The sequence below is a fragment of the Bombina bombina genome, chromosome 1, assembly GCF_027579735.1.
Source record: "Bombina bombina isolate aBomBom1 chromosome 1, aBomBom1.pri, whole genome shotgun sequence".
Classification (NCBI taxonomy): domain Eukaryota; kingdom Metazoa; phylum Chordata; class Amphibia; order Anura; family Bombinatoridae; genus Bombina; species Bombina bombina.
The window spans coordinates 642,175,108-642,194,398 of NC_069499.1; the positions used below are offsets into that span (position 1 = coordinate 642,175,108).

A 19,291-nucleotide genomic window follows, 5' to 3' on the forward strand; every position below is an offset into this window, starting at 1 on the left:
AAAGGAACAAAACTTTCCAAGAAAGTAATTTAATGTCCAATGAATGCATAGGTTCAAACGGAGGAGCTTGAAGAGCTCCCAAAACCAAATTCAAACTCCATGGAGGAGAAATTGACTTAATGACAGGTTTTATACGAACCAAAGCTTGTACAAAACAATGAATATCAGGAAGAATAGCAATCTTTCTGTGAAAAAGAGCGGAGATTTGTCCTTTCAAAGAACTCGCGGACAAACCCTTATCTAAACCATCCTGAAGAAACTGTAAAATTCTCGGTATTCTAAAAGAATGCCAAGAAAAATGATGAGAAAGACACCAAGAAATATAAGTCTTCCAGACTCTATAATATATCTCTCGAGATACAGATTTACGAGCCTGTAACATAGTATTAATCACGGAGTCAGAGAAACCTCTATGACCAAGAATCAAGCGTTCAATCTCCATACCTTTAAATTTAAGGATTTCAGATCCGGATGGAAAAAAGGACCTTGAGACAGAAGGTCTGGTCTTAACGGAAGAGTCCATGGTTGGCAAGATGCCATCCGGACAAGATCCGCATACCAAAACCTGTGAGGCCATGCCGGAGCTATTAGCAGAACAAACGAGCATTCCCTCAGAATCTTGGAGATTACTCTTGGAAGAAGAACTAGAGGCGGAAAGATATAGGCAGGATGATACTTCCAAGGAAGTGATAATGCATCCACTGCCTCCGCCTGAGGATCCCGGGATCTGGACAGATACCTGGGAAGTTTCTTGTTTAGATGAGAGGCCATCAGATCTATCTCTGGGAGCCCCCACATTTGAACAATCTGAAGAAATACCTCTGGGTGAAGAGACCATTCGCCCGGATGCAACGTTTGGCGACTGAGATAATCCGCTTCCCAATTGTCTACACCTGGGATATGAACCGCAGAGATTAGACAGGAGCTGGATTCCGCCCAAACCAAAATTCGAGATACTTCTTTCATAGCCAGAGGACTGTGAGTCCCTCCTTGATGATTGATGTATGCCACAGTTGTGACATTGTCTGTCTGAAAACAAATGAACGATTCTCTCTTCAGAAGAGGCCAAAACTGAAGAGCTCTGAAAACTGCACGGAGTTCCAAGATATTGATCGGTAATCTCACCTCCTGAGATTCCCAAACTCCTTGTGCCGTCAGAGATCCCCACACAGCTCCCCAACCTGTGAGACTTGCATCTGTTGAAATTACAGTCCAGGTCGGAAGAACAAAAGAAGCCCCCTGAATTAAACGATGGTGATCTGTCCACCACGTCAGAGAGTGCCGAACAATCGGTTTTAAAGATATTAATTGATATATCTTCGTGTAATCCCTGCACCATTGGTTCAGCATACAGAGCTGAAGAGGTCGCATGTGAAAACGAGCAAAGGGGATCGCGTCCGATGCAGCAGTCATAAGACCTAGAATTTCCATGCATAAGGCTACCGAAGGGAATGATTGAGACTGAAGGTTTCGACAGGCTGTAATCAATTTTAGACGTCTCTTGTCTGTTAAAGACAAAGTCATGGACACTGAATCTATCTGGAAACCCAGAAAGGTTACCCTTGTTTGAGGAATCAAAGAACTTTTTGGTAAATTGATCCTCCAACCATGATCTTGAAGAAACAACACAAGTCGATTCGTATGAGACTCTGCTAAATGTAAAGACGGAGCAAGTACCAAGATATCGTCCAAATAAGGAAATACCACAATACCCTGTTCTCTGATTACAGACAGAAGGGCACCGAGAATCTTTGTGAAAATTCTTGGAGCTGTAGCAAGGCCAAACGGTAGAGCCACAAATTGGTAATGCTTGTCTAGAAAAGAGAATCTCAGGAACTGATAATGATCTGGATGAATCGGAATATGCAGATATGCATCCTGTAAATCTATTGTGGACATATAATTCCCTTGCTGAACAAAAGGCAATATAGTCCTTACAGTTACCATCTTGAACGTTGGTATCCTTACATAACGATTCAATAATTTTAGATCCAGAACTGGTCTGAAGGAATTCTCCTTCTTTGGTACAATGAAGAGATTTGAATAAAACCCCATCCCCTGTTCCGGAACTGGAACTGGCATAATTACTCCAGCCAACTCTAGATCTGAAACACAATTCAGAAATGCTTGAGCTTTCACTGGATTTACTGGGACATGGGAAAGAAAAAATCTCTTTGCAGGAGGTCTCATCTTGAAACCAATTCTGTACCCTTCTGAAACAATGTTCTGAATCCAAAGATTGTGAACAGAACTGATCCAAATTTCTTTGAAAAAACGTAACCTGCCCCCTACCAGCTGAACTGGAATGAGGGCCGTACCTTCATGTGAACTTAGAAGCAGGCTTTGCCTTTCTAGCAGGCTTGGATTTATTCCAGACTGGGGATGGTTTCCAAACTGAAACTGCTCCTGAGGACGAAGGATCAGGCTTTTGTTCTTTGTTGAAACGAAAGGAACGAAAACGATTGTTAGCCCTGTTTTTACCTTTAGACTTTTTATCCTGTGGTAAAAAAGTTCCTTTCCCACCAGTAACAGTTGAAATAATAGAATCCAACTGAGAACCAAATAATTTGTTTCCCTGGAAAGAAATGGAAAGTAGAGTTGATTTAGAAGCCATATCAGCATTCCAAGTCTTAAGCCATAAAGCTCTTCTGGCTAAGATAGCCAGAGACATAAATCTAACATCAACTCTAATAATATCAAAAATGGCATCACAGATGAAATTATTAGCATGCTGGAGAAGAATAATAATATCATGAGAATCACGATTTGTTACTTGTTGCGCTAGAGTTTCCAACCAAAAAGTTGAAGCTGCAGCAACATCAGCCAATGATATAGCAGGTCTAAGAAGATTACCTGAACATAGATAAGCTTTTCTAAGAAAAGATTCAATTTTTCTATCTAAAGGATCCTTAAACGAGGTACCATCTGATGTAGGAATGGTAGTACGTTTAGCAAGGGTAGAAATAGCCCCATCAACTTTAGGGATTTTGTCCCAAAATTCTAATCTGTCAGGCGGAACAGGATATAATTGCTTAAAACGTTTAGAAGGAGTAAATGAATTACCCAATCTATCCCATTCCTTAGCAATTACTGCAGAAATAGCATTAGGAACAGGAAAGACTTCTGGAATAACCGCAGGAGCTTTAAAAACCTTATCCAAACGAATAGAATTAGTATCAAGAGGACTAGAATCCTCTATTTCTAAAGCAATTAGTACTTCTTTAAGTAAAGAGCGAATAAATTCCATCTTAAATAAATATGAAGATTTATCAGCATCAATCTCTGAGACAGAATCCTCTGAACCAGAAGAGTCCAAAGAATCAGAATGATGGTGTTCATTTAAAAATTCATCTGTAGAGAGAGAAGATTTAAAAGACTTTTTACGTTTACTAGAAGGAGAAATAACAGACAAAGCCTTCTTTATGGATTCAGAAACAAAATCTCTTATGTTATCAGGAACATTCTGCACCTTAGATGTTGAGGGAACTGCAACAGGCAATGGTACATCACTAAAGGAAATATTATCTGCATTAACAAGTTTGTCATGACATTTAATACAAACAACAGCTGGAGGAATAGCTACCAAAAGTTTACAGCAGATACACTTAGCTTTGGTAGATCCAGCAGGCAGAGGTTTTCCTGTAGTATCTTCTGGCTCAGATGCAACGTGAGACATCTTGCAATATGTAAGAGAAAAAACAACATATAAAGCAAAATAGATCAAATTCCTTATAAGACAGTTTCAGGAATGGGAAAAAAATGCCAAACATCAAGCTTCTAGCAACCAGAAGCAAATGAAAAATGAGACTGAAATAATGTGGAGACAAAAGCGACGCCCATATTTTTTTGGCGCCAAATAAGACGCCCACATTATTTGGCGCCTAAATGCTTTTGGCGCCAAAAATGACGCCACATCCGGAACGCCGACATTTTTGGCGCAAAATAACGTCAAAAAAATGACGCAACTTCCGGCGACACGTATGACGCCGGAAACGGAAATGAATTTTTGCGCCAAAAAAGTCCGCGCCAAGAATGACGCAATAAAATGAAGCATTTTCAGCCCCCGCGAGCCTAACAGCCCACAGGGAAAAAAGTCAAATTTTTTGAGGTAAGAAAAATATGATAATTAAAGCATAATCCCAAATATGAAACTGACTGTCTGGAAATAAGGAAAGTTGAACATTCTGAGTCAAGGCAAATAAATGTTTGAATACATATATTTAGAACTTTATAAATAAAGTGCCCAACCATAGCTTAGAGTGTCACAGAAAATAAGACTTACTTACCCCAGGACACTCATCTACATGTTTGTAGAAAGCCAAACCAGTACTGAAACGAGAATCAGTAGAGGAAATGGTAAATATAAGAGTATATCGTCGATCTGAAAAGGGAGGTAAGAGATGAATCTCTACGACCGATAACAGAGAACCTTATGAAATAGACCCCGTAGAAGGAGATCACTGCATTCAATAGGCAATACTCTCCTCACATCCCTCTGACATTCACTGCACGCTGAGAGGAAAACCGGGCTCCAACTTGCTGCGGAGCGCATATCAACGTAGAATCTAGCACAAACTTACTTCACCACCTCCATCGGAGGCAAAGTTTGTAAAACTGATTTGTGGGTGTGGTGAGGGGTGTATTTATAGGCATTTTAAGGTTTGGGAAACTTTGCCCCTCCTGGTAGGAATGTATATCCCATACGTCACTAGCTCATGGACTCTTGTTAATTACATGAAAGAAAATGAGACTTAAATAATGTGGAGACAAAAGTGACGCCCATATTTTTTTAGCGCCAAATAAGACGCCCACATTATTTGGCGCCTAAATGCTTTTGGCGCCAAAAATGACACCACATCCGGAACGCCGACACTTTTGACGCAAAAGAACGTCAAAAATGACGCAACTTCTGGCGACACGTATGACGCTGGAAACAGAAAAAAATTTTGCGCCAAAAAAGTCTGCGCCAAGAATGACGCAATAAAATGAAGCATTTTCAGCCCCCGCGAGCCTAACAGCCCACAGGGAAAAAGTCAAATTTTTTAAGGTAAGAAAAAATGATTGATTCAAATGCATTATCCCAAATATGAAACCGACTGTCTGAAAATAAGGAATGTTGAACATCCTGAGTCAAGGCAAATAAATGTTTGAATACATATATTTAGAACTTTATAAAAAAGTGCCCAACCTTAGAGTGTCACAGAAAATAAGACTTACTTACCCCAGGACACTCATCTACATGTTTGTAGAAAGCCAAACCAGTACTGAAACGAGAATCAGTAAAGGTAATGGTATATATAAGAGTATATCGTCGATCTGAAAAGGGAGGTAAGAGATGAATCTCTACGACCGATAACAGAGAACCTATGAAATAGACCCCGTAGGAGGAGATCATTGCATTCAAATAGGCAATACTCTCCTCACATCCCTCTGACATTCAACGTAGAATCTAGCACAAACTTACTTCACCACCTCCATAGGAGGCAAAGTTTGTAAAACTGATTTGTGGGTGTGGTGAGGAGTGTATTTATAGGCATTTTAAGGTTTGGGAAACTTTGCCCCTCCTGGTAGGAATGTATATCCCATACGTCACTAGCTTATGGACTCTTGCTAATTACATGAAAGAAATAAAGAATTTAGGAATTTACATTAATTTTATTGTTTTGTATATGCATTTTATTGGGGGTTTATTTTAAAGAATAATTATTAAATATATTGTATTATAACCCGGCCATATACTGACAGAATCTTTCCGTTTATGAAGAAAAATACTTCATGCTGAAAGCTCCTTAATTTGTTTAAGCGTTCGCCGCACTGAACTGCTCAGGCAGTCCATGGCAGAACACTTTTGCTGAGAGGCGATGCTTCCACCTCGTAGCCAATAGCCGTGCAGGCTATCCAGCTTGGCTAGGATTTACAATCACTAATTTTTAAAGTCTATAAAGGTTATGGTTTCCGAAAATTTGAGATTTATAAAATTCACGTTTCAAAATGTCTTGTCACCTATTCTTTTTGCTATTCTATAAATAGGATTTGGTGTTAAATATCTATGAACATCAAACCTAACGATTTGGAGTATTGTGATCAATTGACATTATAGGATTTAGTGAACGATGCGTTAACATAAGTCTAATGATAATCTGTATTTCCCTTGCAATAAACACTTTAGAATACATTTTATATTAGTTTGTCGTCTCAATACAACAAATTTTAACCAATCGAAAAGGTTTTATGTCATTAAAAATGTTGTGTCAATTAAAGAATTATGTCTGAGTACAGCTGTTTTGCTGAAACAAGTCAGACATACCATAATGCTTTTTTTTATTTTATTTTTTTATTATATGTAGCACTTTTTGAACGTTTCAATAACTGTTACGTTCTTAACAAGCCTTATACCACTTTGTGATATATTTTATTCCCACCTTTCTCTACCAATCCTTCCCTGTGCCACTTGAATTCAACACATGCACCCTGCTTACAAACCTTAAAATACCACAGAAGGTATTTGCTCTTGCAGTCCTCACTGCAGAAATCCCAAGTGCTGCCATCTAGCTCTTCAGTGACGGCTCGTTGGCAAGTCTGTGAGCAGTAAGTGCAAGTGATACAGCAAAGACCAAGGTTCTTGGTGAAGTCCTGTTTGTATAGCAGCACACAGCCTACAAAGGAATGAGATGGCCACATAATTGCAAATAACGTATAGTTAAATGTTAACAATATCCACAAATCCTATATTTTATAATATTACATACCAGTTTACAATAGTAATCCATTACTAAAGAAATGGTCTTTATGTTTATATAGCTGTCCCACATATTACACAACCGTTTACTGAGCATATTATACCAAGCTAAACTGGCTCTTACCTTCACTGCAGAAGTTTTTCTCAACACCTGAGAAGCGTATTTTTTCATGAAGCAGCTTTTCTTGCTTGCAGTACTCACACTGCGATACCACACCATGCAGACGCTTATAATCATCACAGCAATCTTTACAGCAGAACTGGTATACATGGTCCTATCAGACATATATAAAAAAGTGTGACAAATTTGTACATTTGTTCCTACAGCTTCATAAAACAAAATGTATAAGAAAATATTATGAAAAACAAAATTTATGCTTACCTGATAAATTTATTTCTAGACACGGTGAGTCCACGGAATCATCAATTACTGTTGGGAATATCACTCCTGGCCAGCAGGAGGAGGCAAAGAGCACCACAGCAAAGCTGTTAAAGGGACACTGTACCCAAATTTTCTTTTGTGATTCAGATTGAGCATGAAATTTTAAGCAACTTTCTAATTTACTCCTATTATCAAATTTTCTTCATTCTCTTGGTATCTTTATTTGAAATGCACGAATGTAAGTTTAGATGCCGGCCCATTTTTGGTGAATAACCTGGGTTGTCCTTGCTGATTGTTGGATAAAATCATCCACCAATAAAAAAACATAATTTATGCTTACCTGATAAATTCTTTTCTTCTGTTGTGTGATCAGTCCACGGGTCATCATTACTTCTGGGATATTATCTGCTCCCCTACAGGAAGTGCAAGAGGATTCACCCAGCAGAGTTGCTATATAGCTCCTCCCCTCTACGTCACCTCCAGTCATTCGACCAAAGACCAACGAGAAAGGAGAAGCCAAGGGTGTAGTGGTGACTGAATTATAATTTAAAAAATATGTACCTGCCTTAAAAAACAGGGCGGGCCGTGGACTGATCACACAACAGAAGAAAAGAATTTATCAGGTAAGCATAAATTATGTTTTCTTCTGTTATGTGTGATCAGTCCACGGGTCATCATTACTTCTGGGATACCAATACCAAAGCAAAAGTACACGGATGACGGGAGGGATAGGCAGGCTCATTATACAGAAGGAACCACTGCCTGAAGAACCTTTCTCCCAAAAATAGCCTCCGAAGAAGCAAAAGTGTCAAATTTGTAAAATTTGGAAAAAGTATGAAGCGAAGACCAAGTTGCAGCCTTGCAAATCTGTTCAACAGAGGCCTCATTCTTAAAGGCCCAAGTGGAAGCCACAGCTCTAGTGGAATGAGCTGTAATTCTTTCAGGAGGCTGCTGTCCAGCAGTCTCATAGGCTAAACGTATTATGCTACGAAGCCAAAAAGAGAGAGAGGTAGCAGAAGCTTTTTGACCTCTCCTCTGTCCAGAATAAACGACAAACAGGGAAGAAGTTTGGCGAAAATCTTTAGTTGCCTGCAAGTAGAACTTGAGGGCACGAACTACATCCAGATTGTGTAGAAGACGTTCCTTCTTTGACGAAGGATTTGGACACAAGGATGGAACAACAATCTCTTGATTGATATTCCTGTTAGAGACAACCTTAGGTAAGAACCCAGGTTTAGTACGCAGAACTACCTTGTCTGAGTGAAAGATCAGATAAGGAGAATCACAATGTAGGGCTGATAACTCAGAGACTCTTCGAGCCGAGGAAATAGCCATTAAAAATAGAACTTTCCAAGATAACAATCTTATATCAATGGAATGAAGGGGTTCAAACGGAACACCCTGTAAAACGTTAAGAACTAAGTTTAAACTCCATGGCGGAGCAACAGTTTTAAACACAGGCTTGATCCTAGCTAAAGCCTGACAAAAGGCCTGGATGTCTGAATTTTCTGACAGACGCCTGTGTAACAAGATGGACAGAGCTGAGATCTGTCCCTTTAATGAGCTAGCCGATAAACCCTTTTCTAAACCTTCTTGTAGAAAAGACAATATCCTAGGAATCCTAACCTTACTCCAGGAGTAATCTTTGGATTCACACCAGTATAGGTATTTACGCCATATTTTATGGTAAATCTTTCTGGTAACAGGCTTCCTAGCCTGTATCAGGGTATCAATAACCGACTCAGAAAACCCACGTTTTGATAAAATCAAGCGTTCAATTTCCAAGCAGTCAGCTTCAGAGAAGTTAGACTTTGATGTTTGAATGGACCCTGAATCAGAAGGTCCTGTCTTAGAGGTAGAGACCACGGCGGACAGGATGACATGTCCACTAGATCTGCATACCAAGTCCTGCGCGGCCATGCAGGCGCTATTAGAATCACTGATGCTCTCTCCTGTTTGATTTTGGCAATCAATCGAGGAAGCAGCGGGAAGGGTGGAAACACATAAGCCATCCTGAAGTTCCAAGGTGCTGTCAAAGCATCTATCAGAACCGCTCCCGGATCCCTGGATCTGGATCCGTAGCGAGGAAGTTTGGCGTTCTGGCGAGACGCCATGAGATCTATCTCTGGTTTGCCCCAACGTCGAAGTATTTGGGCAAAGACCTCCGGATGAAGTTCCCACTCCCCCGGATGAAGAGTCTGGCGACTCAAGAAATCCGCCTCCCAGTTCTCCACTCCCGGGATGTGGATTGCTGACAGGTGGCAAGAGTGAGACTCTGCCCAGCGAATTATCTTTGATACTTCTATCATTGCTAGGGAGCTTCTTGTCCCTCCCTGATGGTTGATGTAAGCTACAGTCGTGATGTTGTCCGACTGAAACCTGATGAACCCCCGAGTCTTTAACTGGGGCCAAGCTAGAAGGGCATTGAGAACTGCTCTCAATTCCAGAATGTTTATTGGCAGGAGACTTTCCTCCTGACTCCATTGTCCCTGAGCCTTCAGAGAATTCCAGACAGCGCCCCAACCTAGAAGGCTGGCGTCTGTTGTTACAATTGTCCAGTCCGGCCTGCTGAACGGCATCCCCCTGGACAGATGTGGCCGAGAAAGCCACCATAGAAGAGAGTTTCTGGTCTCTTGATCCAGATTCAGAGTGGGGGACAAATCTGAGTAATCCCCATTCCACTGACTCAGCATGCACAATTGCAGCGGTCTGAGATGTAGGCGTGCAAAGGGTACTATGTCCATTGCTGCTACCATTAAGCCGATCACCTCCATGCATTGAGCTACTGACGGGAGTTGAATGGAATGAAGGACACGGCATGCATTTAGAAGCTTTGTTAATCTGTCTTCTGTCAGATAAATCTTCATTTCTACAGAATCTATAAGAGTCCCCAAGAATGGAACCCTTGTGAGAGGCAAGAGAGAACTCTTCTTTTCGTTCACTTTCCATCCATGCGACCTTAGAAATGCCAGAACTAACTCTGTATGAGACTTGGCAGTTTGAAAGCTTGAAGCTTGTATCAGAATGTCGTCTAGGTACGGAGCTACCGAAATTCCTCGCGGTCTCAGAACCGCTAGAAGGGCACCCAGAACCTTTGTGAAGATTCTTGGAGCCGTAGCCAATCCGAATGGAAGGGCTACAAACTGGTAATGCCTGTCTAAGAAGGCAAACCTTAGATATCGGTAATGATCTTTGTGAATCGGTATGTGAAGGTAAGCATCCTTTAAATCCACTGTGGTCATGTACTGACCCTTTTGGATCATGGGTAAGATTGTCCGAATAGTTTCCATTTTGAACGATGGAACTCTTAGGAATTTGTTTAGGATCTTTAAATCCAAGATTGGCCTGAAAGTTCCCTCTTTTTTGGGAACCACAAACAGGTTTGAGTAAAACCCTTGTCCTTGTTCCGACCGCGGAACCGGATGGATCACTCCCATTAATAATAGATCTTGTACACAGCGTAGAAACGCGTCTTTCTTTATTTGGTTTGTTGACAACCTTGACAGATGAAATCTCCCTCGTGGGGGAGATAATTTGAAGTCTAGAAGGTATCCCTGAGATATGATCTCTAGCGCCCAGGGATCCTGGACATCTCTTGCCCAAGCCTGGGCGAAGAGAGAGAGTCTGCCCCCCACTAGATCCGGTCCCGGATCGGGGGCCCTCGGTTCATGCTGTCTTAGGGGCAGCAGCAGGTTTTCAGGCCTGCTTGCCCTTATTCCAGGACTGGTTAGGTTTCCAGCCTTGTCTGTAACGAGCAACAGCTCCTTCCTGTTTTGGTGCAGTGGAAGTTGATGCTGCACCTGCTTTGAAATTCCGAAAGGGACGAAAATTAGACTGTCTAGCCTTAGCTTTGGCTTTGTCTTGAGGTAGAGCGTGGCCCTTACCTCCTGTAATGTCAGCGATAATTTCTTTCAAACCGGGCCCAAATAAAGTTTGCCCCTTGAAAGGTATATTAAGTAATTTGGACTTAGAAGTTACATCAGCCGACCAGGATTTTAGCCACAGCGCCCTACGTGCCTGAATGGCGAATCCTGAATTCTTAGCCGTAAGTTTGGTTAAATGTACTACGGCCTCCGAAACGAATGAATTAGCTAGTTTAAGGACTCTAAGCCTGTCCGTAATGTCGTCCAGCGTAGCGGAACTAAGGTTCTCTTCCAGAGACTCAATCCAAAATGCTGCCGCAGCCGTAATTGGCGCGATGCATGCAAGGGGTTGCAATATAAAACCTTGTTGAACAAACATTTTCTTAAGGTAACCCTCTAATTTTTTATCCATAGGATCTGAAAAAGCACAGCTATCCTCCACCGGGATAGTGGTGCGCTTAGCTAAAGTAGAAACTGCTCCCTCCACCTTAGGGACCGTTTGCCATAAGTCCCGTGTGGTGGCGTCTATTGGAAACATCTTTCTAAATATTGGAGGGGGTGAGAACGGCACACCGGGTCTATCCCACTCCTTAGTAACAATTTCAGTTAATCTCTTAGGTATAGGAAAAACGTCAGTACTCGCCGGTACCGCAAAGTATTTATCCAACCTACACATTTTCTCTGGTATTGCAACAGTGTTACAATCGTTAAGAGCCGCTAAGACCTCCCCTAGTAATACACGGAGGTTTTCCAATTTAAATTTAAAATTTGAAATATCTGAATCCAATCTGCTTGGATCAGAACCGTCACCTACAGAATGAAGCTCTCCGTCCTCATGCTCTGCAAGCTGTGACGCAGTATCAGACATGGCCCTAGAATTATCAGCGCACTCTGTTCTCACCCCAGAGTGATCACGCTTGCCTCTTAGTTCTGGTAACTTAGCCAAAACTTCAGTCATAACAGTAGCCATATCTTGTAATGTTATCTGTAATGGCTGCCCAGATGTACTAGGCGCCATAATATCACGCACCTCCCGGGCGGGAGACGCAGGTACTGACACGTGAGGCGAGTTAGACGGCATAACTCTCCCCTCGCTGTTTGGTGAAATTTGTTCAATTTGTACAGATTGGCTTTTATTTAAAGTAGCATCAATACAGTTAGTACATAAATTTCTATTGGGCTCCACCTTGGCATTGGAACAAATGACACAGGTATCTTCCTCTGAATCAGACATGTTTAACACACTAGCAATAAACATGCAACTTGGTTACAATCTTATTTAACAAAAACGTACTGTGCCTCAAAGAAGCACTAAACGATTAAATGACAGTTGAAATAATGAACTGAAAAACAGTTATAGCATCACTCTTTAAAAACAACACAACTTGTTAGCAAAGGTTTGTTCCCATTAGTAAAGCAACACTAATTAAATTTTAAACATAAAAATCACAGAGCAACGTTTTAAAACACAGTCACTACATAAATCTCACAGCTCTGCTGAGAGAATCTACCTCCCTTCAAAGAAGTTTGAAGACCCCTGAGTTCTGTTAGAGATGAACCGGATCATGCAGAAATTACAAGTGTAACTGACTGGAAATTTTTTGATGCGTAGCAAAGAGCGCCAAAAACGGCCCCTCCCCCTCACACACAGCAGTGAGAGAGAAACGAAACTGTCATAATCAAAACAAGCAAACTGCCAAGTGGAAAAATAATGCCCAAATATTTATTCACTCAGTACCTCAGAAATGCAAACGATTCTACATTCCAGCAAAAACGTTTAACATGAATTAAATACCTATTAAAAGGTTTAATGTACTTTTACAGAGTAATTCCGGTGAAATACCATCCCCAGAATACTGAAGTGTAGAGTATACATACATGTCATTATAACGGTATAGCAGGATTTTCTCATCAATTCCATTCAGAAAATAAAAACTGCTACATACCTCAATGCAGATTCAACTGCCCGCTGTCCCCTGATCTGAAGCTTTTACCTCCCTCAGATGGCCGAGAAACAGCAATATGATCTTAACTACTCCGGTTAAAATCATAAGAAAAACTCTGGTAGATTCTTCTTCAAACTCTGCCAGAGAAGTAATAACACGCTCCGGTGCTATTGTAAAATAACAAACTTTTGATTGAAGTTATAAAAACTAAGTATAATCACCATAGTCCTCTCACACCTCCTATCTAGTCTTTGGGTGCAAGAGAATGACTGGGGGTGACGTAGAGGGGAGGAGCTATATAGCAACTCTGCTGGGTGAATCCTCTTGCACTTCCTGTAGGGGAGCAGATAATATCCCAGAAGTAATGATGACCCGTGGACTGATCACACATAACAGAAGAAAGTGCTGTCCAGAGTACTGAAACCAAAAAAAGCTTAGATGCCTTTTTCAAATAAAGATAGCAAGAGAATGAAGAAAAATTGATAATAGGAGCAAATTAGAAAGTTGTTTAAAATTGCATGCTCTTTCTGAATTACAAAAGAAACAATTTGGGTTCAGTGTACCTTTAAGTATCGACTAAAGGAAAATGGAGAAAACATAATTTATGCTTACCTGATAAATTTATTTCTCTTGTAATGTATCGAGTCCACGGATTTCATCCATACTCGTGGGATATTCTCCTTCCTTACAGGAAGTGGCATAGAGAGCACCCACAGCAGAGCTGTCTATATAGCTCCTCCCTTAGCTCCACCCCCCAGTCATTCGACCGAAGGCTAGGAAGAAAAAGGAGAAACTATAGGGTGCAGTGGTGACTGAAGTTTTTTAAATAAAAATATACTGCCTGTCTTATATAAACAGGGCGGGCTGTGGACTCGATACATCACAAGAGAAATAAATTTATCAGGTAAGCATAAATTATGTTTTCTCTTGTAAGATGTATCGAGTCCACGGATTCATCCATACTTGTGGGATACCAATACCAAAGCTTTAGGACACGGATGAAGGGAGGGACAAGACAGGTACCTAAACGGAAGGCAACACTGCTTGTAGAACCTTTCTCCCAAAAATAGCCTCCGAAGAAGCAAAAGTATCGAATTTGTAAAATTTGGAAAAAGTATGAAGCGAAGACCAAGTCGCCGCCTTACAAATCTGTTCAACAGAAACCTCATTTTTAAAAGCCCATGTGGAAGCCACTGCTCTAGTAGAATGAGCAGTAATTCTTTCAGGAGGCTGCTGGCCAGCAGTCTCATAAGCCAAACGGATGATGCTTTTCAGCCAAAAGGAAAGAGGTAGCCGTAGCCTTTTGACCTCTCCGCTTACCCGAATAAACAACAAACAATGAAGATGTTTGACGGAAATCTTTAGTTGCTGGTAAGTAGAACTTTAAAGCACAAACCACATCAAGATTGTGCAACAGACGTTCCTTCTTTGATGAAGGATTAGGACACAGTGAAGGAACAACAATCTCCTGATTGATATTCCTATTAGAAACAACCTTAGGAAGAAACCCAGGTTTGGTACGGAAAACCATCTTATCTGCATGGAAAACAAGGTAAGGTGAGTCACACTGTAAAGCAGATAAACTCTTCGAGCCGAAGAGATAGCTACTAAAAACATAATTTATGCTTACCTGATAAATTCCTTTCTTCTGTTGTGTGATCAGTCCACGGGTCATCATTACTTCTGGGATATTATCTGCTCCCCTACAGGAAGTGCAAGAGGATTCACCCAGCAGAGTTGCTATATAGCTCCTCCCCTCTACGTCACCTCCAGTCATTCGACCAAAGACCAACGAGAAAGGAGAAGCCAAGGGTGTAGTGGTGACTGGATTATAATTTAAAAAATGTTTACCTGCCTTAAAAAACAGGGCGGGCCGTGGACTGATCACACAACAGAAGAAAGGAATTTATCAGGTAAGCATAAATTATGTTTTCTTCTGTTATGTGTGATCAGTCCACGGGTCATCATTACTTCTGGGATACCAATACCAAAGCAAAAGTACACGGATGACGGGAGGGATAGGCAGGCTCATTATACAGAAGGAACCACTGCCTGAAGAACCTTTCTCCCAAAAATAGCCTCCGAAGAAGCAAAAGTGTCAAATTTGTAAAATTTGGAAAAAGTATGAAGCGAAGACCAAGTTGCAGCCTTGCAAATCTGTTCAACAGAGGCCTCATTCTTAAAGGCCCAAGTGGAAGCCACAGCTCTAGTAGAATGAGCTGTAATTCTTTCAGGAGGCTGCTGTCCAGCAGTCTCATAGGCTAAACGAATTATGCTACGAAGCCAGAAGGAGAGAGAGGTAGCCGAAGCCTTATGACCTCTCCTCTGACCAGAGTACACGACAAACAGGGAAGACGTTTGTCGAAAATCCTTAGTTGCCTGCAAGTAGAACTTGAGGGCACGAACTACATCCAGATTGTGTAGAAGACGTTCCTTCTTTGAAGAAGGATTTGGACACAAGGATGGAACAACAATCTCTTGATTGATATTCCTGTTAGTGACTACCTTAGGTAAGAACCCAGGTTTAGTACGCAGAACTACCTTGTCTGAATGAAAGATCAGATAAGGAGAATCACAATGTAAGGCTGATAATTCAGAGACTCTTCGAGCCGAGGAAATAGCCATTAAAAATAGAACTTTCCAAGATAACAATTTTATATCAATGGAATGAAGGGGTTCAAACGGAACGCCCTGTAAAACGTTAAGAACTAAGTTTAAACTCCATGGCGGAGCAACAGTTTTAAACACAGGCTTGATCCTAGCTAAAGCCTGACAAAATGCCTGGACGTCTGGATTTTCTGACAGACGCTTATGTAACAAGATGGACAGAGCTGAGATCTGTCCCTTTAATGAGCTAGCCGATAAACCCTTTTCTAAACCTTCTTGTAGAAAGGACAATATCCTAGGAATCCTAACCTTACTCCAGGAGTAATCTTTGGATTCACACCAGTATAGGTATTTACGCCATATTTTATGGTAAATCTTTCTAGTAACAGGCTTCCTAGCCTGTATCAGGGTATCAATAACCGACTCAGAAAAACCACGTTTTGATAAAATCAAGCGTTCAATTTCCAAGCAGTCAGCTTCAGAGAAGTTAGATTTTGATGTTTGAATGGACCCTGTATCAGAAGGTCCTGTCTTAGAGGTAGAGACCAAGGCGGACAGGATGACATGTCCACTAGATCTGCATACCAAGTCCTGCGTGGCCATGCAGGTGCTATTAGAATCACTGATGCTCTCTCCTGTTTGATTTTGGCAATCAATCGAGGAAGCAGCGGGAAGGGTGGAAACACATAAGCCATCCTGAAGTTCCAAGGTGCTGTCAAAGCATCTATCAGAACCGCTCCCGGATCCCTGGATCTGGATCCGTAGCGAGGAAGTTTGGCGTTCTGGCGAGACGCCATGAGATCTATCTCTGGTTTGCCCCAACGTTGAAGTATTTGGGCAAAGACCTCCGGATGAAGTTCCCACTCCCCCGGATGAAAAGTCTGGCGACTCAAGAAATCCGCCTCCCAGTTCTCCACTCCCGGGATGTGGATTGCTGACAGGTGGCAAGAGTGAGACTCTGCCCAGCGAAATATCTTTAGCAAAGGTTTGTTCCCATTAGTAAATTAACACAATTAAATTTTAAACATAAAAATTTACAGAGCAACGTTTTAAATCACAGTCACTATATAAGTCTCACAGCTCTGCTGAGAGAATCTACCTCCCTTCAAAGAAGTTTGAAGACCCCTGAGTTCTGTTAGAGATGAACCGGATCATGCAGAAAATACAAGAGTAACTGACTGGAAATTTTTGATGCGTAGCAAAGAGCGCCAAAAACGGCCCCTCCCTCTCACACACAGCAGTGAGAGAGAAACGAAACTGTCATAATTAAAACAAGCAAACTGCCAAGTGGAAAAATAATGCCCAAATATTTATTCACTCAGTACCTCATTAATGCAAACGATTCTACATTCCAGCAAAAACGTTTAACATGAAAAATACCTATTAAAAGGTTTAATGTACTTTTACAGAGTAATTCCGGTGAAATACCATCCCCAGAATACTAAAATGTATAGTATACATACATGTTCATTATAACGGTATGGCAGGATTTTCTCATCAATTCCATTCAGAAAATAAAAACTGCTACATACCTCAATGCAGATTCAACTGCCCGCTGTCCCCTGATCTGAAGTTTTTACCTCCCTCAGATGGCCGAGAAACAGCAATATGATCTTAACTACTCCGGTTAAAATCATAAGAAAAACTCTGGTAGATTCTTCTTCAAACTCTGCCAGAGAGGTAATAACACGCTCCGGTGCTATTGTAAAATAACAAACTTTTGATTGAAGTTCTAAAAACTAAGTATAATCACCATAGTCCTCTCACACCTCCTATCTAGTCTTTGGGTGCAAGAGAATGACTGGAGGTGACGTAGAGGGGAGGAGCTATATAGCAACTCTGCTGGGTGAATCCTCTTGCACTTCCTGTAGGGGAGCAGATAATATCCCAGAAGTAATGATGACCCGTGGACTGATCACACATAACAGAAGAAAACAAAACTTTCCAAGATAGAAGCTTAATATCTATGGAATGCATAGGTTCAAACGGAACCCCTTGAAGAACTTTCAGAACTAAGTTTAGGCTCCATGGCGGAGCAACAGGTTTAAATACAGGCTTGATCCTGACCAAGGCCTGACTAAATGCTTGAACGTCTGGGACATCTGCCAGACGTTTGTGTAAAAGAATAGACAAAGCAGATATTTGTCCTTTTAAGGAACTAGCTGATAATCCCTTCTCCAATCCTTCTTGGAGAAAAGACAATATTCTAGGAATACTAATCTTACTCCATGAGTAACCCTTGGATTCACACCAATAAAAATATTTGCGCCAAATCTTATGATAAATCTTCCTGGTGACAGGCTTTCTAGCTTGAATCAGGGTATCAATGACCGACTCAGAGAAACCACGCTTTAATAGAATCAGGTGTTCAATCTCCAAGCAGTCAGACGCAGAGAAATTAGATTTGGATGCGTGAATGGACCTTGGATTAGAAGGTCCTGCCTCATTGGCAGAGTCCACAGTGGAACCGATGACATGTCCACTAGGTCTGCATACCAAGTCCTGCACGGCCACGCAGGTGCTATCAGAATCACCAAAGCTCTCTCCTGCTTGATTCTGGCAACCAGACGTGGGAGGAGAGGAAACGGTGGAAATACATAGGCCAGATTGAAGGACTAGGGTACTGCTAGAGCATCTATCAGTACCGCCTGGGGATCCCGGGACCTGGACCCGTAACGAGGAAGTTTGGCATTCTGACGGGACGCCATCAGATCCAATTCTGGTATGCCCCATAGCCGAGTCAGCTGAGCAAATACCTCCGGATGGAAAACCCACTCCCCCGGATGAAAAGTCTGACTACTTAGGAAATCCGCCTCCCAGTTCTCTACCCCTGGGATATGGATTGCTGAGAGATGGCAAGAGTGATCCACCGCCCATTGAATTATTTTGGTTACCTCAATCATCGCTAGAGAACTCCTTGATGATTGATATAAGCTACAGTCGTGGTGATGTCCGACTGAAATCTGATGAATTTGGCTGCAGCTAGCTGAGGCCACGCCTGGAGCGCATTGAATATCGCTCTCAGTTCTAGAATGTTTATTGGGAGTAGAGTCTTCTCCCGAGACCATAAGCCCTGTGCTTTCACAGAGTTCTAGACTGCACCCCAGCCTAGCATCTGTCGTTACTATGAGCCACTCTGGCCTGCGGAAACACATTCCCTGAGACAGGTGGTCCTGAGACAACCACCAGAGAAGAGAATCTCTGGTCTCCTGGTCCAGATGCAGTTGAGGAGATAAATCTGCATAATCCCCATTCCACTGTTTGAGCATGCATAGATGCAGTGGTCTGAGGTGTAGGCGGAAAAAAAGGAACTATGTCCATTGCCGCTACCATGAGTCCGATTAAATCCATACACTGAGCCACTGATGGCTGAGGAATGGAATGAAGAGCTCGGCAAGTGGTTAAGAGTTTTGATTTTCTGACCTCCGTCAGAAATATTTTAATTTCTACCGAGTCTATCAGAGTCCCTAGGAAGGAAACTCTTGTGAGAGGGAAGAGAGAACTCTTTTTTATGTTCACCTTCCACCCGTGAGATCTCAGAAAAGCCAAAACGATGTCCGTGTGAGACTTGGCTAGCTGGAAAGTCTACGTCTGAATCAAGATGTCGTCTAGATAAGGCGCCACTGCTATGCCCCGTGGTCTTAGAACAGCCAAAAGGGACCCTAGCACCTTTGTGAAAATTCTGGGAGCCGTGGCCAACCCGAAGGGAAGGGCCACGAACTGGTAATGCCTGTCCAGAAAGGCGAATCTGAGG

At 41.8% G+C, this 19,291-nt stretch overlaps 1 protein-coding gene across 3 annotated transcripts in view; it reads right to left on the reverse strand.

Annotated features, from left to right (window-relative positions):
- ZMYM3 (zinc finger MYM-type containing 3) overlaps positions 1-19,291 on the reverse strand; it is a 486,348-nt gene that overhangs the window by 218,674 nt on the left and 248,383 nt on the right. For all 3 annotated transcript variants that reach the window (XM_053699094.1, XM_053699093.1, XM_053699092.1), the window contains exons 11-12: positions 6,864-7,014; positions 6,484-6,656 (exon numbers count right to left, since the gene is read on the reverse strand). In XM_053699094.1, the coding sequence (XP_053555069.1) occupies positions 6,484-6,656; positions 6,864-7,014 (324 nt within the window). The remainder of the gene's footprint in view (positions 1-6,483; positions 6,657-6,863; positions 7,015-19,291) is intronic.